Source organism: Rhipicephalus sanguineus, chromosome 10 (assembly GCF_013339695.2).
Source record: "Rhipicephalus sanguineus isolate Rsan-2018 chromosome 10, BIME_Rsan_1.4, whole genome shotgun sequence".
Classification (NCBI taxonomy): domain Eukaryota; kingdom Metazoa; phylum Arthropoda; class Arachnida; order Ixodida; family Ixodidae; genus Rhipicephalus; species Rhipicephalus sanguineus.
The window spans coordinates 19366168-19389147 of record NC_051185.1 but is presented as its reverse complement, the minus strand read 5'-3'; the positions used below and the strand labels follow the sequence as shown (position 1 = coordinate 19389147).

Genomic DNA, 22980 nt, shown 5'->3' with positions numbered 1-22980 from the left:
GCAAAATGCCCTCTGAATCTCAAACTAAACCACAAAAACGAGCGTACGTATTTTCCAGCCTAATATAATCGGGACCAAAAGACAAATCTTAGAATAATAGAGAGATGAGCTGGTTTGTGAGTATTCGAGTTAAAAGTCAGGGCGCGCAAACAAGGACACTAGAAAAAAGTCAAGACACCCCAAATGCCGACTAACAACTGAAGAGGCGCACAGCGGCGGAAAAGAAAGTATAGGCACAAAAACTTATCTGCGCATGTCCAGGCAAGAAGCGATGCTTGGGCGTGCAAATCTTTCTTTCTTTCTTTCTTTCTTTCTTTCTTTCTTTCTTTCTTTCTTTCTTTCTTTCTTTCTTTCTTTCTTTCTTTCTTTCTTTCTTTCTTTCTTTCTTTCTTTCTTTCTTTCTTTCTTTCTTTCTTTCTTTCTTTCTTTCTTTCTTTCTTTCTTTCACAAACCACAATAAAATCACGGGTTCCATTCCCGAAAGAATAACACCTAGAGCTACGTACACACCGACTACACACAACTTCCTATTCAAAATTCCACGGCTCGCGATGTTTTAAATATCGTTTCTCAAATCCCGCGCTAATATTACGAGCGCAGTACGGCGAACACATTAGAGCGGACACATTTTGCACAGGGCGGCGGCGACCGAATTACCATTCTTACGGCCAGTGCTTCCTCTTGCACGCTTTGGACCGGTAAAGCAGTCGTAATGAGTTACGGAGAGATGGTTACAGAAAAAAAAGGAGAGGACTCCGCCCCCATAAACGAAACGCTCTTATCTCAGACGAAGAATGGGTCTTTTACGCAACGACTGCGCTGCTTAGAGGCGGCCGACAAACATTATACCTGGCGGCAAGGAACTTTCACTGCAGAGCTTGTTTCGAATTATCTTCTCCTTTGCTTTAGTTTTCGTTTCGGCACTGCCCAGAAGGAAACGCCTAGTTTTTGGTCTTTTAACGAGCGTCCACGAATGTTGCCGGCGCATATGTTTTCGCAGAAAGAGAGAGTGCTGAAGTTACCGTGAAGTTTATGTGAAAGATTGGATATATGAAAGAAGACTACAGCTATTACTTTTAAAGCTAGAACACTAATTATCCCTTCTTTACCTACTGTATAGCTTCCAATCGCACAACATCTTGACTAAGGCTTGCAAATATGGACTCGCAACAAAGCTCAGTCACGATTCTACTGCATTACACGTCCTTGCATTCCTCAAAGGTATATATATATATATATATATATATATTATATATATATATATTATATATATATATATTATATATATATATATATATATATATATATATATATAATGCTGAACTGTGCCTCTGAATCTTCTTTCGTTAATTTTCAGGTTTCTTTAAGCCCTTCTAATATTTCGACGTCGTCCCTTTGTCTGCGTCTTCTAACGCACGAATACGACGAGAGAATCTGCATTAGTCTTTTTTGCCGATATAGCTCGGCATTCCAGTAACTATAACGAAGGGAGACTTAAGACCGTAGATGAGCTGTACAAAAATAAGGTGCTTATTCCTATCGCCACCGCCTAAGCGGCTTCCTTAACAAGAGCCACCGACAGGCTTGCTTCGTTCAGATGGCCGAGGTTCTTCCTATTACTCCGGTCTTTTATTCAAATTGCTATCGCAGGGAGCTTGAGCTTGCGCTCCTATGCTGCCGATGTCGATGAGAACAAATATGCGAAAGCAAATGACGTGAAAGCCTTCTGAAACTGCACTCATGCGTGACCTTTAATCGTCTTTCAACGCACAGCACATAAACTGAGCGGAACGGAATAACAATAGAAACTGAGCAGCAATCTCCGTAGGTTATATTCGAACGTGCTCTTCTCATGAATAGCCGTTTTTGATCACGACCGCTCCAAGGCGTAAGATGATAGATAGATAGATAGATAGATAGATAGATAGATAGATAGATAGATAGATAGATAGATAGATAGATAGATAGATAGATAGATAGATAGATAGATAGATAGATAGATAGATAGATAGATAGATAGATAGATAGATAGATAGATAGATAGATAGATAGATAGATAGATTTTATTAAAGTTGTTTCTCTCTCTCCCTTCGGCAAATTCGTTCAGGACAGCACCAAGACGTAGGAGGCAGGGGCGTAGCCAAGGAGGGGGGTTGGGGGGGTTGGGAGAGTTCAACCCTCCCCCCCCGAAAATGTTCAATTTTGCTTGCGTATATATACACGCACACATGCACACATACAAACACACACACGAACATACACAAAATATGCCTGAACCCCCCCCCCCTCGCAAAAAAATATTCTGGTTACGCCCCTGGTAGGAGGGCAACGACAGACAGATGCGGTCAAAGTGCCCTTGTATAGACAAAGGCACTTTGTTAGACAAAGAAATGCCTCGAATTTAAAAAGAAAAAGGCAAGAAAATTGAGAAAGCGCTAACAGTTTAGAAGCGTTCGTAAGCATAGCACACAGGGATTCTTCGTAAATAAAGTACAAAGTATGCGAGTGCCCGTCGAAACATGGTGTGCAAGACTTGCAGACGCATAAATCTATCGCCCTCCGCTTTAGAACGACGCCCGCATTTAATCTCCCGTCCTTTCGTCTTAGAGAAACAGAGCGTATACGTCACGCAAACACGCACAGTGTAGCAAACGCGAACGCCACTGCGGTTACAGTTTCCAGAATCTGCGAGCGCGAGCAGACTTTGTTCAAGTACATTTTTTTATTTCCTCGCCCTGTCTCGCCGCCTGTCCTATTTAAGAAAGTGCCTCGCGCGCAGAGACCGCGGCGCAAACACCGGTCACTTAAACCCACGTGCCGGCGCCGCGGGCGCGCTCGAAGCAATCCCTGGAATTTATCGACCCGCTGCACGCCCACGCGAATGCACTGCTCTTGTCGGTCGCATAAAATCTGTGCAGCACTCTCGCTTGAGACGTCGAGCTTAAAAATGGGAATGCGCGTATGGACCTTTTCACAGGAGAGAAAAAAACGCCGCCATGCTGGGCTGCGCACGGGAGTACAAAGGCTGACGTCACGGCCTCGGCAGTGCATTTTCGGGGGCTCACGCTTGTTTAGCGTAGCCCTATCAGGATTATGGCGGCGCCCAGGCAGCCTTTTTTTCCCCAGTGCCACGGCGCATGCGCCCCTCCCCTAGCGGAAATGTCGCGCAGCGCTTCCACATCTCGGAGGCTTTTGTTGTGGCGATACCAGTTGGCCGGACCCCTGCCAAACCACAAAACGGCAGAGGGCAGCACAGTAACATGAAAAAGGCTTCAAAGAGTCGAATTACGCAAACAGGTCAACGACTAAAGGAAGAGACGACGTCACACGGAGCGCAAATTACCAACAGAAGTTTATTCCCTTGAACACACGCAGTTTTTCTACAAACGCACAGCGCCACCACGAACGCACTAACAATCAACTTCTTGCTGTGTGTTCGAGGGAATAGACTTCTGTTGGCAGTTTGCGTTCTGTGTGCCATCGTCTCTTTTAGTCGTTGTCCTGTTTGCGCAGTTCAACTCTTTGACCATGAACCAACATACCCGATTGTCAGATATTCTGGAAAATGCAGACTGAGGGCCGAATTCATAAAATCTTTATTGGCACGAGCATTAAGGGACGCTCTTGCTGCTCTCCAAAGCATATCCGGTCGAGCACTTCCGGTTTTTCGAATATTCATACAAAAGTCTTCTAAAAATTGGAAATCGAAGTTCTGGTACAACTCAAGTGTTATATTGAATAGGTGTGATATCTTAGGATAATTTTATCTAAGATAAGGGAAATTAACTGTAAGAAAAATTAATGAAAACTGACTGATTGAGTTCACTGAAAGATTGCGGCAGCTTATAAGACCGCGTTCCAGCCTTGCCACCAGGGGCGTCCTTCATTCATTCATTCATTCATTCATTCATTCATTCATTCATTCATTTGTTCGTTCAATCATTAATTCTTTCTCTCGTTCATCTGTTACTTAATTTCTTCATTTCTCATCCGTTGATTTCTTCATTCATTACTTCGTTAGTTCACTTAATAATTAATTGTTTCATTCACTAGTTACTTCATTAATTAATTAATTCATTCATTCATTGATTCATTCATTCATTCACTGCAGTCAAAAGGACGGTCTGAAACACTTCCGAGATATTGCCGTGGCATTGCACCGTACTGCCGGCGGCGCATTCGCTCTCTGGCCGCCAGACACTCCGCCAAAGGTCACTCGTGCGTGGTATGCAAACACGCGACGGTTCCCGAACGTTGCTCAGATTGGCGCGTGTCGATGGTTGACCGCACTTCGATTTACATTGCCTTCTCGATGCGTAAATACGCGCGGCCGTTTCGCTAGAGAGCTTCTCTCTGTCTCTCTCCTCTCCTCTTTCTACGAGTCTCTATCTTTATATTTTTATCGATCCCTCTTTGTTTCTCTCTCTCTGAGAGACGAGGCAGCTCGTAATTAAAGCTGACTTTAATTTTGACCACCTGTGGTTCTTTAAAGTGCACCTACATCCAAGTAAAATGGGCAGGTTTTCTTTCTTTTTTTATTATTTTTGATTCCACAGAAACGCGGTCGCCGCTGCCGGTAATTCGAGCGCGCGACCTCGTGCTCATCCGCGCACCACCGAGGCCTTAGCTATGCTACTACCAAGCTGAAAGAGGGAGGGGGGGGGGGAGAATTACATGTAAATAACGTCGTCCTGATCACCACCATCCTCACAGCAACACTATAACTATAGGCGCGAGCACAAAGGATGGGGGGGAGGGTCAGGGCGGGCGGACCCCCCCCCCCCTCCCGCCTTACACCTAATCATCGAAAGGGGAGGTGCCACTTCAGCCCCATACCTTTAATCAGTCGGACCTTTCAAGCCGTTTTTCAATGCGCAGGGTTATGGCTACGCATGTTTTTTTTTTTTTTTTTTTGTACCATAATGGCGACCAAGCGCCCCTGATGTTCCTTCAAAGATCTGTTAACTTCCCTCCGTTACCCCCAAAGCGGGGGATCAATGGCAGGCCTCTGTGAGAAGCGCGTCATCGATTCATGAGCTCGTTTTCCGGAGTCGACATATAAGGGGGCAGGGTGGTGCGGCAGTGAAACATGGCCCACCGTACTCGAGAACTTTGTGCACGCCTGTGACTATAACCATCGTTACCATGATGCGCTAATCGTCATCCCAATACTCAGGTAAGGCGTCCGTTCATGCCTGAATAGGAATAAGAATGAAGGAAGGAGAGAAAGAGAAAATGAAGAGAGAGACAGAGAACCCGGCACTATTGCTCAAGAGGACGCGCTGTACAAAGACGAACTCGTTAACGAAGTCCGTATACCTTCAACGAGGTGTTTCTCCAGAATCACGCCGGCCGGACGACCGGTGCGTGGGCCGCCACCGCTGGAGCATGCAACGACGCAGCGCAATGGATCGATTTTTTTGCCCCCTCACGCTTCCTTATTCTCTCGCTGACGCGGGTCTAACCGAAAATAGGCGACCAATCAGGGCTGCCATTGCAGGCCTGCCGCTGCATGCTCGCACAGCGTTGGCACGGATCAGAAAAAAAAAAAAGAAATTCATGCAGAACCAGCTCGGGCTGTTGTTGTCAGTGTATGTACATGATGACCATATGATACGCTATGATGATGTGAATGTCGAAGGTAACACTAAGATAATGTCGCTGTCGTAACAGCTCATAGCCTATGCAGTAGCGGACGCTTACGATAATTTAGCCATCACAAGCCATCACACGAGCCGACATATGCTAATAGCGAGCCAACACAAGCTAACATTAGCGATCACTTAGTACACATAATCCAACAGTTATCGAACAGAAGCCAACGTAAGGCAACGCTAGGAACACTAGCCAGCATTAGCGAGCAGTCAGCAGAATTTATTCAGTATTGATTTATGCGAGTAAATGATAGATAGATAGATAGATAGATAGATAGATAGATAGATAGATAGATAGATAGATAGATAGATAGATAGATAGATAGATAGATAGATAGATAGATAGATAGATAGATAGATAGATAGATAGATAGATAGATAGATAGATAGATAGATAGATAGATAGATAGATAGATAATTTGTATAAGTGGCAACGGAGCAGAAACCGCGAAGAGTAAGGTAAGGAGGAAGGAAAGATTAAGCTTCACTTTAATACGAGAAGGAAACGAAAGACGAAAAAGTAATGTCAGCAAACTCTTTTTAACTTTCGCGAAGGATGCGTATGCTGGTCTTTCAGCGCGCACAGCATGGCAGAGAAGAGCCGCGCCTACAGATACAAAAGCCCCGCCGGGCGAGTAATATACACACCACTACCACGACCAACCGCAAAAAAAGAAGCCCCACTCTATCTTCTCCATTTCGATTGCCTTCGGGGCCGTCGCCGACTTACACCCCCTCCGCCCCTTTCAGCTCTCCCATCCTAAACCTAGGAAGGCGGCGGCCTAATTGCCAACGGCGCACATTAGAAAACGGGGGCGCCTTCTCGCGGCGAGAAATTAATCAGGATTCTCGGAATCTCTTCTCCGTTTCCGTTTCTGTTTCTGAATGCTAGCCGGAGTCAGTCGCAAACGCTGGCGTATATGTGGCGAGCCATTTAACACGAAGGCGAAAGCGAAAATGGCATGGAACGAACTCGGCTTTTCGGTTCCAACTGGCTCGCTCTATTTTAGGTTTCGGAGTGGGAAGAAGCGTAATTTCTCTTCTCGGAAACGCGCTCACTTACGCGGTTTTCTACAATGGGACGCATGCATGCTACGAGCCTCGCCATTCGAAAGGGATACATTTAACCACGCCATAGACGGATTGGAAAGCGCGGTCTAAGCGATGAAATTTTCACAGTTGGAAATATGGTCTTAACTCATCAAGGCGAAAGCCTTAGATGCCTCATCAAACGCGGAAACTGACCGTCGGCGTCCCGTGGCGTCGGCGTCAACACGAGTGATACAGAAAAATCGTCATCCCTTGATGACGTCGTCTCCATATGATGCCATCATCACGTCACGTGACATCACTATGAAGTCACATACGCGATTTCACATGATGGCGTCATCACATGACATCTTCGCTTGGTCAAGCTTGGGCCGATCACGGAGGCAGTGCAGAACCAGGTGAGCTGCAGGAAGCTAGCAATACCTCCGATCTCGGAGGCAGTGCGAAACCACGTTAGGTGCATTAAACTTTTGGAGAGGGCGGGGGAGAACCAATACATCGACTGACAAGAAAAAGAAGATGGTCACGTTAGGTGCACTAAGCTTTTGGAGGGGGGCGGGGTAGGATCAATACATCGACTGATAAGAAGATGGCTACCGCCTTCGAGCCGTCCAGGCGAATACATAAGAGTCCCTGTGAGTTATTGTATGAAGTCATTAACTCCTCGCCTATGAGTAACAAAACGATCGTCTTCCTCGGAAGTCACTTCGACCCTATTTGTATTCGCCGAATGGGTTCGTAACGTTCACGTTTCCTTTTTGACTTGCCCGCTATGTACTTACAATTACTGCCTCCTTGCAGAAGGGCGGGGAAAACCCCGAGACTTTCCGAGAACTAGGTGGCTTAACGCGGTAAAGAATACACGCATGCGCGCTTGACAGACAGTCCGGACTTGGAAACGAAAGCACGAACGCTCGAAGGTGGAATGCGGAACCCGGATTTGCGCCGCTCTGTCGTGAAATGAGAGACAAGCCGTATTGGCGTTTGAAGGCGGCTATTTGCTTCGCACGACTCGATTTTCGAGGACCACATGCGGGCATTATCTACAGCCCTGTAACAGAACTGACATGTAGTATACTCAAGAAGAAAAGAAGAGAAAGGAAACAAGAACTGTAAAAAGGCGCGCGCTAAAGAGAAAAGATAACGTGAGGCCTATCAGCAAGATACCCGTCTACAGTATATAAAGAGTCATTTTTACCGTGAGAAGATGGTTCAACGCCGGTCAGAAAAGACGCAAAATGAAGGGCCAGCGCAAGTGACGTTGCTTAGGAGTTACCGCGATAGCAATATTAAAAAAGAAATTTAAAGTGAGTAGCTGTTTAGCGGTAAATGAGAGATATGACTCAGCGTTATCTTTGATCAGTTCTAACGACCTTGATAGTCAATGCGAGCCAACACTGCTACTAATATGGAAATAAATGAGGTAGAGCTCTCGCATACTTATGCGGTATTTGAGTGCCCCTCCTATAAAGCTGACGCATTAAAAACAAACAAACATGCTATCAACCTGTTCTTCGTGATCGCAGAGGTGCGTTTAGGTATCATATTTATTCGACTACTCCTGTACAATATTTTGTGACACAGTTCGGCTATATAGCTTTACGAAGGGGAAAATAAATAAATAAATAAATAAATAAATAAATAAATAAATAAATAAATAAATAAATAAATAAATAAATACGGAAAGAACTACAATAATGATCGATAGCAGAGACTGCAGCCAGAGTGATTCGCATATAGTACAGGCGACCCATTTTCGTTACAATACATGTATCTCAAGAAAAAACCAGGCCTATCCGTACGTATTTGCAAGAGAGCTGCATATGTGTCAATGTTTTTTTTTATTTTCTTATTCTTTATGCACAACGATACAACAATGACACAAATGATCGCGTTGGCCCAGGACGCCCAGAAAGCTCGCGGTAGCGGAAATTCCTGATACGCCGCTAGAAGAAAACAAAAAGCTACAAAAGGTATCAGAAGTCTTCCCGAAGCTCAGAACACGGAATCGCGAACCAATCAGAGATGGTCTCGGAAAACGTCATCAACCAACGGCCTCTTCACCGCGTTTGCTTCGTTTCCCAGCATGACCGTTTGTTTCACCCCGCGCAGCCTCGGTCATTACGGCTAGAATCATCTTCGTGCGCATCACTCCGCTCCCCCCCCCCCCCCCCACCCCACACGGTGCCCCCCTCCCCCCAATGCACCCGGCTTTCGTCTCAACTTCAGCTCTGCATGCCCCCTTAGTCGACCTGTATCCCCACAAAATGCATCATTGTTTCGCGGACCCGCAACGCTTTTTTTGCTAGCAGCACCAAGCCAGCCCTCCGCTATAGTTCCTGGTATTACGGAAACTGCCAGCGCACCCCCCACCCCGCCGCACACAAAGCACAAACGTACGTAACACACGCACAAATGCACATAGGCACGAATGTTTGTGCTGCGCGCGCACAAAACTGCCTCACAAGATGCGTGCAGCGTTACAGAAGCTACAAGGTGGCCGCTCGCTTCAGAGGATTGCAAACAGATGACACTGCCCGATGAGTATCGTCTGCTTTCACAGAGGCGCGTGCAGACGACGCTGCACGATGCGTAATTATCTTCTGCTTTTAAGAAAAGCGCAAGCAGAAGGCATATCGTATGACACATAATCACCGTATGCTTTCAGAATGATCATAATTAGCAGACGACATCGCACGACGAACATCATCTGCTCTCGGGGAAAAGCGCGAACACACAACATCGCACGCTCTTTCAGTTCAATAAGCTGGCGTCCAATTAAGGTGTTCAGTTAAATGGGCTATTTGGCATAATGTAAAGAGATAGGTTTCTTTGTAAAAAAGCAGAGGGTCAGTGTTAGCAGTATACGGTCTCAGAAACAGAATGCGCATCCTTACCTGCAAAAGGTTGGTCTGGGAAAACTTAAGATGGACCTGCAAAGGGCCTGAGGCCGACGTTACAGCTTCGACAGCGCTGCACGGATCTGGCGGTGGGGATCGTGAGGTACAGAGAAAAGGTGGTTCCACCGAAAACGAGCCGGCTTGTACCTACAAAACGCCGGTGCGAGTTGTGTAATGGCGTTGCTTGGTGAAGCTAACCACCACATTGTGGGCGCCCCATGCACAGAAGCGGTGGCACTGCCTGTTTTTTTCTGTCTCCGCTTTCTCTTTGGGGTAAGGGGGTGGAGATGGAACAAACGATGTTTAGCGTTCTTATAACCACGAAACCACGCAGTTCGAAGCGTTTCGAAGCGTATAAAAACGTTTCTCCTCTCCTTTTCGTGCCGGCCCTTTCATGGCGCCTTTGTGGAAACTGAGGGAAAGGTCTGAGGTCTGCTATCTGACTCAGTATTAGAGCAGACGACGCGCCGTATAGAAGGCGTGTCAGCACGGCATGTTTGCATGGGACCGGCCGGGTTATGATATAGCAGACGACGAAATATCACCGCCGTCTGCTTCACGATCGAACAGACGATGCATCGTATGGGAGGCGTGTCGATCGCATGCGCGGTGTGTTTGTTTGCGTATTACGCGATGCGTTTCTATGGCGCCAGCTTCTACACGTTCGTGTACGAGCTTGCAATGGATTGGGATGCCTTGAGAGGCGGCTAGCCGTATCCGGGAAGGTGGGGAATGTGGCTGTCGCTCCGATTTGTCGACCGCTTCATGCAAGAAAAAGAAAAGCGAAGGCCCAACAGACAAAAACGCAGACGAAGCAGAAGTCCAAGCACGAATCCAAACAGAAGTCTGAGCAGAAGTCCAACCAGAAGTGCTGTCCTGGACACTGTCAAAACCCGCCATCTTGTCAAGTTTCGTAATGGCGGAATTTTTAAGCCAATCGTAGAAGCCGTACCAGCCCTCCGGGCCAATCACACATAGAAGTTGACCAATGGCGGAATTCAACAACATGGCGGAATTTGACGATGTCCAGAATAGCACCTCAGACGACCAATTGAACAAAACTGTGCCTTTTGCCTTCGCGACACTGACAGACGGAGGAAAACTGACGCTTCCTCTAAAAACTATATCTTTTACTTTTTAACGCAGATATGATTTCCTGGTTGGTTGCTCTGTGAAGAGGAAACGCTGTCATATGTCACACACACACACACACACACACACACACACACACACACACACACACACACACACACACACACACACACACACACACACACACACACACAACAAAAGTGCTGACGTCGGCATATATGAACGTCGCAAATTTTCTCGTGTACATGCATGGAAGAGCACGAAAGGTGCCGCCGATGCGAATGCTTCACGACGTACTGTTCCACAAGGAAAATATGCGCCACAGGCGCACGTCAATCATCGGATGTCCCGCGGAGACATCGAGTTTCGAACGAGCAACAGTCGCGTAGTTTATATTCCTGTTTTAATTTTCCTTTCTGCTTGCCCAGGTATATCGCCGTATAAGACATCTTTTCCCGCCTCCATCACGCACGCTGACACAGGGCAGCAGTCAACTGCAAGAGCGCCGCTCCTCAGCAGGACGCAACCACCGTTGCTATAGGTCACGTCAGAATTTTTCTTTTGGCTCTCTTAATGCGATTAACATTCTTAGAATTCTTCGTACGCTTTCCGCGGTAGCTAACCGTTTCGCTTTTAAGCTCACGTAGATAACTGGGTTTAATAATCTGTGGGGTTTTACGTGCCAAAACCACGATATGATTATGGGGCACGCCGTAATAAAGGGCGCCGGAAATTTAGACCATCTGGTGTTCTTTTACGTCCACTGACATCGCACAATACGCGGGCCTCTAGCATTTCACCTCCATCGAAGTGGGACCGCCGCGGCTGGGATCGAACCCGCGACTTTCGGGTCAGCAGCCGAGCACCATAACGACTAGAATAGCGAGGCGGATAACTGTTTCTTTTTTACGCTCACGTACATCACTTGGTATGTACTGCCTTTAATAATCATAACGAATAAAACAAAGCATCATCAAATTACGCATCCAAAGAAAGATGGACTGCTAATCGCAGTAACATCGCTAATTATCTAAGAAAGATAATACAGCAAAACCACAGTTCGCGGATATGGCACAGAAAAAAAAAGTACTAAAACACCGCGAATGCTGAGGTTTATGAAGCAACTGAAGTTTCTGCTAATCTCGTCCCGCGTATTGACGAAGATCCTTCAGAATTGTTTTTAAGAAAAAAACGTCAACCTATATCCCGGTACTGTACATATTATTATATAGGGACGACTTCTAGCCGATGGCAAATAACGTTCGAGAGCGAAAGATACGTGAATTAGGTCCCAGAATCCATAGCGTAGACGCGATTGCCTCAATACAAGTGCCGCACCTTGTTGAAGACTTGCAATTGAGATAGGTGTTCTCTATTTTTTGAAATTTTGTTTGAGGAGTGAACGACATGGGGATGGAATAATTTAGGCAGCGTCGAACAATGAGTGTCCGTTTGAAAAGTAGGATAATATTATTAACGAATAACTAATGAGGTGTTGTGTACAGAACCTACAAGTTGAAGAAAAACATCGAACCTTGATCCTAAAGCGTACGGAAACACGAGAAAATCGTTTTTATAAGGGCCAACCAACTCTGCCAAACAACACCTGCACAACAGAAGGGCAAAAGTAAACCGAAGCCTAGAAACAGAGCGACACACTGCACCCCTCAACGAGAGAAGAAAGTTATTACATCAGTGCAAACAAGGGCCGACCATAAAACGGACGCTCAAACAATGCTCGCGTATGGTTCCCACCACTAAACAAACTGCCCCGCGTATCTTCCTAAGGGCACGATCCGGACTACACAATAGGCGACACCCCAATTTCGCTGTTTCCTTTTCTATACAACGCATCGAGGTCCAGTTTATGGCATGAACAGACTGGACAAAAAACGAAACGAGAGATGATGTAGAACACAAAACGACAGCGATCCATTTTCACTTTCTCCCGTCCAATGTTTGTCTTTGCCAACCGGAACTCTGTATATGTGTACCGATCATGAACGACATGTTTGCACAGCGTGAGTGAGTAGGCGCTCGTTAAGACGTTTGGTCTAGAGCACGATTCCAGCCACGGGGCTCACGAACTCGAGCAAACGCCTCCCGGGCTAGTATCGCGATACGGGCGTACAGCTCTTGGCGTGATAACATAAGAAACGGCTCAGGGGCATGGTACATCATGGAATACGCTTCGGAATAGTGCTCTGGAAAGGAAGTTATAAGGGGGGGGGGGGGAGATAACGTGATTTCGCTATAGCTCCATCACGAGTTGCGCAGAAGCTCGTCTTCTGCTAGGCAGGCGCGCAGGTGCACACGGAACTGGGTCTAATAGGCCTATTCTTCTGCTCACCGCTGCGAAGCATGTGTGTGTTTTGCGTTACGTAAAGTACACATAGGGGTGAGAGTGCCTTAGTACTCAAGATCAGTGTGCGTGAGTTCCAGGGATGGGAACGAAATAAATAAATAAATAAAGAATTGTAATGAAACGAGGCTATGCTGTTCGATTATATGGATAGGAGGGATAACAATGTGCGAGATGATCGTCTGCTAGAAGAAAAGGAGATTCATGCAGACGAAAATAATGAAGCAAACAGCAGACGACACTAACGAGGACGCTATTGACATGCGTGCAGACAAAAAAAAATATGAAAGAAGAAAAAGCAGACGACAGTTCTAAAGACGGAAGTGCATGGATCCCGGAGCATGCAAATTAGTGAGATACTGCGAACGTGTGAAATAGAACGAATCTAGAAAAACCACATCTTGTGTCCTGGACTTTTTAGTACGATAAGAATGAAACACTTATAAGGACGACCATGAGCGCGCACAGCAAAAAAAAAAAAAAAAAAAAAAAGAAACGCATGTGTGCAAAGTGTAGGCCCCACTACAAGACCGCAGTAGAAATCCGCGTTCACGATTTGCACGTCTACAAGGAGTGAGTAGCACGCGCGAGCGGTTTCTTTCGCCGAGCGAGCCTCCATCCGTGAAATAAATAAACGCAGAAGGAATGAACGAACGAAAAAGATGGACCTCCGTTCTCAGCGGGAAGCTTCTCTGAAAGGAATACCCGGTATATATGGCGCGTCCGGCCCCAAAAAGGAGGAACGGAAAAGCCACAGTGAAACGAACCCACGCGCCCCTCCCCGGAGAGACGAGTCGTTGTCAGTCCGTTCGTTTGCTCGTTCGTTCATCCGACTGCTACTTCGCGGAGCAACCGTTTATTGCGCCGCATGGGGTACGAAAGAAGGAGAGGAAGAACAGGCCTGGTGCATATACATACCTGTATATATACGGCCCCTCTGCTAGGGCGAAAGAAACAGCGCAAAGGGCTGAAACATAAAAAGAAGGCTCCCAGGTAACGACTATCGTATAAGAAACAAACCAAGCGGTCTCGCGGAGGTTTGGATGGCGGTACGTAACGAACAAACCTCAGTCGTGCTTCGACTCCCCCCCTCCTCATATTTGCGGTTCACGAGCACGCGAGCGCTTGCACAGCGCGGCTGCGAGCAAACTAGCAAACTAGACAAAAATAGCAGGACAGGACGGGTCAGAAAGCAGCGCCATCCAGCGGAACAAAAAACAAAACGACCCAAGAAGGAAGAGAGAGGGGGGGGGGGGTGCACAACAAGTTCCGTAAGCGTTAGGGGGGTGAGGGGGGGGGGCAGAGCCACGGCGGGAGCCGCCAGGTAGGCAGGCAGACGGGAGGGGCAGACAAGGTAGGCATCGAGGGGTGTGGGTGTTCTTCGGCGGCTGGCTACCAAGTTGAGTCGCTTGGTCACGACTTCCTTTCTATACGATGAGGAGAGAGCCGTTCTCGTAGCTAAGCCTAATGCACCGGCCTCCCCCTCTTACCCGTCCTCCAGCAAAGCGGAGGTAGCAAGCAGAAGGCCGTCTCGTCGTCTGCTCGCAACCTCCGCAAGCAGACGACGAGCAAGCAGAAGAACGTATCGGCGACCTGTGAGGGGCTCGTTTCGAGGGGGGGGGGGGGTCTCAAGGGGGGAGCAGGGGGGCGTCAGGGTTGTTGTCGGTGGTGGCGGTGGTCAAATGGCTACCACCACGCAGTGGAGAAGCGAAGGAGGAACAACTTACGGCAGCGGGTGGGAGGGGGGTGTACGCGCCGGCTGCAAACAAGACGGTAGTGGATATGAGCTGAAGATGGAGGCTGCGGCGGGTTGTACGGATGGCGGCAGGTTATGAAGAGAGTGAGTTAGGGAGAGAAGTCGCATTTACAAGCTAGTCAGCTGCTTTCTGTTCTCTCGCCCAGGCAAGAGAGAAATAAAACGAGAGTTCCTTTCTTGCCGAAAGTATGAGCGCTGTTCTGGAGAGCAAGCTCAAAACCGGCCGCACTCGCGTCCCAGGAAAGAGTGATAGAAGACATCACCGTGTTTCTCCACTAGACGTAGACGCTGTGATGCGAGGAGGGAAATCGGCAAGAGGATGCGAGCTTGATTCTTCTTCTTCTTTGCAAAAGCGTGCTCGCTAGACCCAATGGGCAGCTAGTTCCAGTCGGTAGCGTCTTGCGGCTGTATAGTAGCTTCCGAAAGCACGACTCGAACGAAGCGTATACATTATAAAGATACAAAAAGAAGGATGGCAGGTAGATGGCGGTGCGATATGGGACTAGAAGCATGCAAGGCGGCTGGCGTGCGCTGGAGAGGCGATTTTCGAGGGGGCCCTGTTTTTGAAGGTGCGTGCAGAACCAACCGCCGGAGACCGGTGAACACGGAAAGAGTGCAAGCCCGCGCTTTCTTTTCGGCTGGGCACGAAGCAGCAGGTTTTGTCTTACGAGTGGTACGCGTGAGCTGACTGCTAGTTAAAAAAAGAAAGAAAAGAAAACCCTGCATCAATTCACTGACAGAATGCGTATAGAGCTTCGTACGTTGTAGCCATGTTTGAACGGTGGTTTGCTGATACTGAGGTCTATAGTGTGCCATATATCGATAAACAAAAAAAGAAAGCATGATCATATGCAGTCGAAAATACCTAAATATAGAGCTCAGAAAGTGTTACAGCTGTTTACATAACGTCAACGTCGAAAGATAAAATGAAGCCTGACAAAACCATTGCCATACTTTATGTGTCTAGTAGGAGGCAAAAGTATATATATATATATATATATATATATATATATATATATATATATATATATATATATATATATATATATATATATATATATCCGTGATGTTTCGCATCATCGCTCATGGCCAAATAATAATAGAACAAGCAGCAGCAACCTGCTGCCGTATAAACAAACACGGTCAGGTCAGAAACAACCATCAAGCATTCATACAGAAACAGAAGCGTCCTCCTCAAGCCATCTTGCGAATTGCCCACTCGAATGCGACCGTTTCAGTCGGCGTACAGATCAAAGACGAGTCGCTTCGATCATCGCCAGCCCCGGTCGATCGCCGCATGCGCGCGCTCTAATCACAACGCGAAAGAAATTTCGGCAAGCGCGCAAAAAACGCGAGAAAAGCGACCGACGTCGTGCACGCGAGCGAACGGCGGAACACCGCATTAGAGGAAATTGATATTTGCGATTTCGATTAGATTATTCGTGCCGTCTGCGTCATTGTTTACTTCGTGAACGCCTGTGGGGGAGGGGGGGGGGGGGTGTCATCACGTTTCGAGCACCAGTGTGTGCTTGTGTATACAAAGTTAGCTGCCGTATATACTCATCTAATAGCCGCAGGTTTTTTTTTTTTTTCTCGAAGATTTGGGGTGAAAAGCGTGGGTGCGGCCATTCCACGGATAAAAAGACCTTTTTTTTTTTTTTCGTGCTTATTTTCAGCGCTACTTGCCTTTAGTGAACTGTAGAACTCGCTTGTACTGGGCGAAGCGAAAAACATTGTCACTTTCACGCGGTTGCGAGGATGTTATATGCCTCGACCTCCTCCTCTTTACTCGTCGCAACTCCAAACTCGCCTCAGGTGAGGTCCCAGATGAGGTCGTCCTCCGCTCCATCGAATTCATTCGAAATTCCCGTGACCTTGAAGCTTTTCTCCACCGTACTGAAGGAAACCCCCCACCACGCTTCGAAAGTCCAGTGGCCCACATCCACAAGGGATGACCTCTTCAGCCGTCCAGTCGGTGTTGTTTCGTGGACGGCAGCGCCTCGCAGGCAGCCGCTAATTCTAGGAGGCTCTGCTTTTGCTACCTGTGGGCGCCGAAATCTCATCACGGCTGTCTTGTTTGCCCCCGAAAAAAAAAAAAAAAAGAAGAAGAAGCATCGATATTCTCGCGCCGACCAACGGAAAACACTGCTAACCTTATCAAAATTTAAAGGGACACTGAAGAGAAACAATGAATCGGTTTGGATCGATAAATTGTGCTCCGAGAACTCTAAGGTCGCTAAATTCGCCATCATAGGCTTATTAATAGAGGAGAAAATCAAGTTCAAATTTTCATTTTTAAATTTCGCGCCGAAATCACTCCGCGTGACTTCACGGATTTTAAAGTTTATTTATCGTATTTTTGCGCCATTGCCTCAGCAAAACTACCCCAAACTTGCTATTTTAAGTCTATGGCCCCCCTCAGAGGACAATGTACTTCATTTTTACCGAATAGGAACTACGTAGTCCCTAGTAGACGTCGTCAAAACATGTGACGTCACGGCGAACGGTGCGAAAACTTCACGGTGGCGTCGCCACCCACATTTTGTTTTTGCGCGTCTTCTCGTTTACTAAGCGTCTCCTCGCTGCAAGCGTGGTGTTTTTTGGTATCGTGAAAGAGTGCTTTACTAATGTGAGAGAAATCGTTTTGCTGTTTAGTGTCCCTTCGAGGGTGTGGCTAATACACAGGTAATCTTTAAACATATTTTTAGGGGCCATTGTTTAACAGAGTTATGGGCGCGGCCATTACACGAGTATACACGGTATGTTGCACGCAAAAACAGCTACACGCTTGGGTAAGGAATGATCGCTGGGAAGTAACGATCTCGCCTGCTCCCGAAATAAACAAGGGCCTTTCATGCGTGGTGTAATTTAGCGTGCGTGACGAAGAGACATGGTTCCGAGAAAAATAAAAAATGAGACGAAAACGAAACTACGCTGAACAAATGAGTCGCGAGTGCATCGCTCCCTGTATACATAGATACGGCTGTTTCTTTTCTCGGGATGTCTACGCAAACGTAGCTTATGGAGGGAAATCACGCTACTAACTGTATTGCATGGGCTTTGGGTCTGAGCTCGAGCTTTGCAAATGTGGGGGTGGGTGGCGATGATTGAAATGGCACTCGTCGACAGTGCAGATGTTTATTTAGAAGGAGGGGTTGTACACCAATCTCTGTGGTCGGTTACACCCGAAGAAAAAAACTTAAGCTCCGCCCTGAGCCATCGCCCTTTCAACGCTAAGAGAATTTGCATAGATGAAAAGTTGTTGCTTTGAACCAGGCACGTAGACAAGGGGGGGGGGGGGGGGGGGGCCCGCCCCCCCCCCCCCCGAAATTCGTCCAGCCTTCTATGTGCCTGGGCAACTTTTTTTTCTTTTTGCCGTGGAAAGACTTTCTTTCGAACATTTAGGTTTTGGGCCCCCCCCCCCCCGAAAAAAATCCTGGCTACGTGCCTGCTTTGAACTATAGGTAAAGTACTTAGAGCATTATGTAATCTGTCATGGCAGAGTTGCGTGCAGCTGCGCAAAACAAGCAGTAGAGAATTTACATAGATGCTCCCTCCATTCAGCAGAGGAAAGCTTATTCAACCAATGCGGCTCCCATGCACTAATTTCTTATGCGCTCAGAAAAAAAAAAGTTTTGGTGATTTTGAGTCAAAAGTATGCTCTTCTGCACAGAACTTTCTATTGGAGAGAGGGAGCACCTCCTTTCTTGACTGTTACACGGACGTGCAAGTGCTGACGTCGCAGCCTCGGCAGTGCGTTTTGAGGGGAGTACAAAGGCTGACGTCACTTCCTCGGCAGTGCGTCTGGGGGGAGGGGGGTGCTTTACGCATATTTACAAGAGTCGAAAGGTGATGAATATGGCACCCAAGAAGCTCTTGTTGGAAAGGCGCATAGACGAGCTGTAATCTACCTCTTACGAATGTTGAAGCGATCACATTGTGTTAAACAAAAAAAAAAGGGGGGGGGGGGCGAAGACATAGAGCACTTTATGCATCCAACTACATAATTTGAAGAGCGGTAAACTGCCCCTAACGAAAAGGGTTTGTTTTGGCCAATTGATTGATTGATTGGTGATGGGGATATTCAGCAACCTTCGGTGACTTTAACTGTCTTTATCTGCAAGGTATATTGAAGATCTCTGGCACAAGGTTTCTTCGAGAAAATCTATATAGCACGAATCGGACATTACAGATGCCGTGAAGAATTAAGCTATAGCCCGCCGCTGTTATCTTCACAGATCAAAGCACCTGATAAGGTGTGTGCGAGCGTGGTTTTAGAGCCAAGAATCGTGTGCCACGGGAGATCGCCCGCGTCTTTTACCGCAAGTCATGTGGTCTTTTGCCCGCGTGACTAGCGACGACGCCAAGCGCTGCAACCACTCAAGTCGATTGAAAGTGGCTGGGAATAGCTCGCCGAGACTTCGATTAACCGATCGTCGTCAACCGGGTCACGTGTTTGTCGACCCTCGGCAATCCATTAATAAGACTGGACTCGCGGTAGTGCTTTCTTATCGTACACACACGAGCGCGCTGGGTTGTCGAAAGATTCGATGACGATCTACGGCACGCCAAGAATTAAGGCCATCAGGGGTCGCGCATTTACAAAACTTTCCGTTCGCAAGCGCTGTTTTGCTATTGATCGACCTAATTATATCTTAGGAGAATGTACTGTTTGGTGAGCTTGTAATCCGATTTCAAGGGCTCGCTAAAAACGACGAACAAGAGAAAGGAAGTTATCAACAATGACGCTTTGTTAACACTGATATTCCTAACTCTATGCAATCCTGTTAAATTTAGGGTTGACCAAACGTTATTTTCAAAGTTTTTTTTTTTTTTAATTTTTGCAGCGGGAGTTCCTTTATTTAGATCCCGAGGTTGTTTGTGCTGAATTAAATATTTGACGCGGATCCTACTGTAACTCTGTATGCTATGTTTATTACTTGATGTGATCCTTAATGAAACAGTTCCAGTACGACTCATAATAATAATAATAATAATAATTGTTGGGATTCAACGTCCCAGAACCACGATATGATTATGATTATGAGCGCCCCCTCCCCACCCCCACTAGTCACCTATGAGGAGGGGCGCAATATCTTACCCATACATTGACCCCCCTAGTCACCTAAGAGGGGGGGGGGGGCGCTGCGAGGAACCTTTACCCCCTCCCCCCCTGATGGGGAACCCTGCACACGCCTATGCTTTGAATGACACTACTGTGCACAGTGTTCGCTTCTATCTGCAACATTAGATAGCAGGCACGTAGCCAGGATTTTTTTTTTCGGGGGGGGGGGGGGGGGCCCAAGGCCTAATTATTTGAAAGAAAGTCTTTTCATGGCAAAAAAAAAAGTTGCCCGGGAATATAAAAGGATGGACGAATTTCGGGGGGGGGGGGCGGGCCCCCCGGCCGGCCCCCCCCCCCCCCCCGTGAGTGAGTTTATTCTGGAACTAACGCGGCCGCCAACGATAAGCCTAGAACCTTCGATGCCACATGTATAAATGCCGAAGCGCCTTAGCGCTGATCAAATTACAGTAAAGTAGAGAGGTGGGCGAGTTGGAACTGATGCCAAGCCGGTGGCATTATGCGAGGTTCGCGTCCGGGCCTTCAGGTGTCGCCCCCATCGAAACGACGACAGCGCACCGCCGGCAGCGGTAATCGAAACGCCATCTAAGCCTTTTTTTCGCCGATTTTATTTGTAAGACTTCAGATCAATACGCATGAAAAACCGTTTCTCATTTAATTTTAGGCTGCCAGAAGCGTGCATAGTGCGAAGGCTAAAAAGATTTGAAAGTAACGCACTTTTGGTGGCAGCGCAAACCAAGAAACAAACAGTCACGCCGCACTGGTAGCACTGGTGGCCGTGCAAGGGACGCATATATGTTCATATCAGTTATAGACAGTTTGCTGAATACTGTGAATGAAGTGGTGCTACATCTTGAGCAGCAGAAGTGCAGAGACTTTAGCGGTATACCTTTCTTATACCAGCGAAGGCTTCGTGCAGTTCGGTGTATTTATCATCCAACGCTGGGCAGCTTCTGTGCTCCGGACATCTGTGGTGGGGCTATGCGTAGTACGTACCTTCTTTGCATATAAATGCTTATGCACGCATGTTATTCACTGGTATACATGCTAAAACGCTACTTACGTGTCGTTCATTTTGTGTAAACATCGATGCAGTCGCAATAAAATAATTTATTGCAGCAAGTTTGTGTGATCAGCGTTGTCATTTCGCTCGACCTGTATGCGGCAGCACTACCCTACTAAAGTAAGTATGTAAGATACTTGTGAGTACCTAATGAGTAATTGACTACAGTGTACGCTATGGAAACGAGAGAAATTCAGGGTGGGCGGAGAGGGGGCTGCCGGAGCGAGCGGGGTACAGCGGCGACGCAGAAGCAGACGACGACGGCATCGTCTGCTATGCGGAACGCCCGCCGCCATATCAAAGCGCCCTTGTGCGTTTGAAACGTATTTCATTTTATACACAGCTAAAAAATCTACAAACAATATTCGTAGTTCTTAAAACTAAATTGCATGTGAAAGATGATAAAAGCTTTTTCTGTTGAGAGCAAGATAACATTTTTAATTGTTCTTGCAACTACCGTTAGAATCCAGACGGCGCTACCATCGTGTCCAAACTTCGTCCCCATTGGCTCTATGGACATGTCACTCCCTTGCTGATGCATTCTTGAAAACTTTTCAGCGCGAACTGGACGGAGCACAAAGAAGAGGACACAAGTATTCGACGCTCGACGACTGTCTGGGCCGATATCGTTGCATTTGAGTGGTGTTCTTTTTCCGGGCACAATTTCGCCAAAATAAAGTTTCGTCTTGAATGTGCCGACTACTGACTTCGTCAACGCCACGAACACGTGACAGTATTGAATGGGCTTCGCCATGCCAGGAAGTCACCGACGACTTGTAAAACATGCGAGGTGCGCACTCACCCTGTACGTATAGCCTGACGATGCCCCTCCTTCCCTGTCGGTTGTTGACCACGCACTGGTACTCTCCGCTGTCCTCGGCCACGACCGAGCGGAAGAGGAGTGCACTGTGGCCGGGCACCAGGGCGACCCGGGCTCCGGCCTCGGGCGCCACGGTGACGCGCTCTCGGGTGGCCTCGATCAGCCGCCGGTCTTCCTTCCACCAGGTCAAGTGGCGCGGCGGCTGCTGACCAGGCTGCGGCGGGAGGTCCGGACATCGGAGCGTCACGTTGCCTCCCACCCGCACGTAGATCTTCTCCGCGTCACCGTCGCCTGTTTGAAGGCATAAAGTGCGTGCCACGTGAGCATCATATGTAGCAATAGGGCGTCCAATGACACACTGCGACCAGATTTGGAAGAGTTGGGTAACAGCGCAAGGAACGGGACAGACAGACAGACAGACAGACAGACAGACAGACAGACAGACAGACAGACAGACAGACAGACAGATAGATAGATAGATAGATAGATAGATAGATAGATAGATAGATAGATAGATAGATAGATAGATAGATAGATAGATAGATAGATAGATAGATAGATAGATAGATAGATAGATAGATAGATAGATAGATAGACGAAGTGCTTCGTCTGTCGCAGTCTGTGACTCTTGTTCCTTGCGCTGTTACCCAATTCTTCCAGTAGGAACCAACCATCCCAAGTTAACTCTATTGCAGACCAGATTTAGCATCATCGTGTAGGAGAAACGTCGATGCCACTCCCAGATAGCCCAAATGGGAATCTAGATTTGATGCGTGATAGCATGTTATAAAGTACAGTAGTAGTCCAGGTCCGTCAAGAGCTTTGTCCGAAGCGAACAGCAGATAAAGAAGCGTGTCATGTCAGGAACAGGCGGACAAAGCATCAACTAAGGTACTATGACCAAATCTGACATGATGCCGTGGTCAAAACATCGATTACACTCCGATTTAGCCCACCTCCACATTAGATACGCGATAGAAAGTTATGCTATACTATTGACACTGGTTCGTGAAAAGCTTTTGTTTGAAGCCAGCAGAAAGAGAAAGTACCTCGCAATGGCCAGACAGTATAACAAGAACTAAGACACTACGATCAGATCTGGCATCACGTGGTCAAGACGTGGATGCCACTCCCAGCTAACCCAGACTTGAGTCTTGATTCCGATTTGATACGCGATAACACGTTACAGAGTACAGTAAT

The 22980-nt window shown here is 47.3% G+C and overlaps 1 protein-coding gene across 2 annotated transcripts in view; it reads right to left on the bottom strand.

Annotated features, from left to right (window-relative positions):
- The window catches only part of LOC119407189 (tyrosine-protein phosphatase 99A), a 265903-nt gene that overhangs the window by 151066 nt on the left and 91857 nt on the right, over positions 1–22980 (bottom strand). For both annotated transcript variants that reach the window (XM_037674061.2, XM_049420228.1), the window contains exon 2: positions 21763–22071. In XM_037674061.2, coding sequence (XP_037529989.1) covers positions 21763–22071 — 309 coding nt within the window. The remainder of the gene's footprint in view (positions 1–21762; positions 22072–22980) is intronic.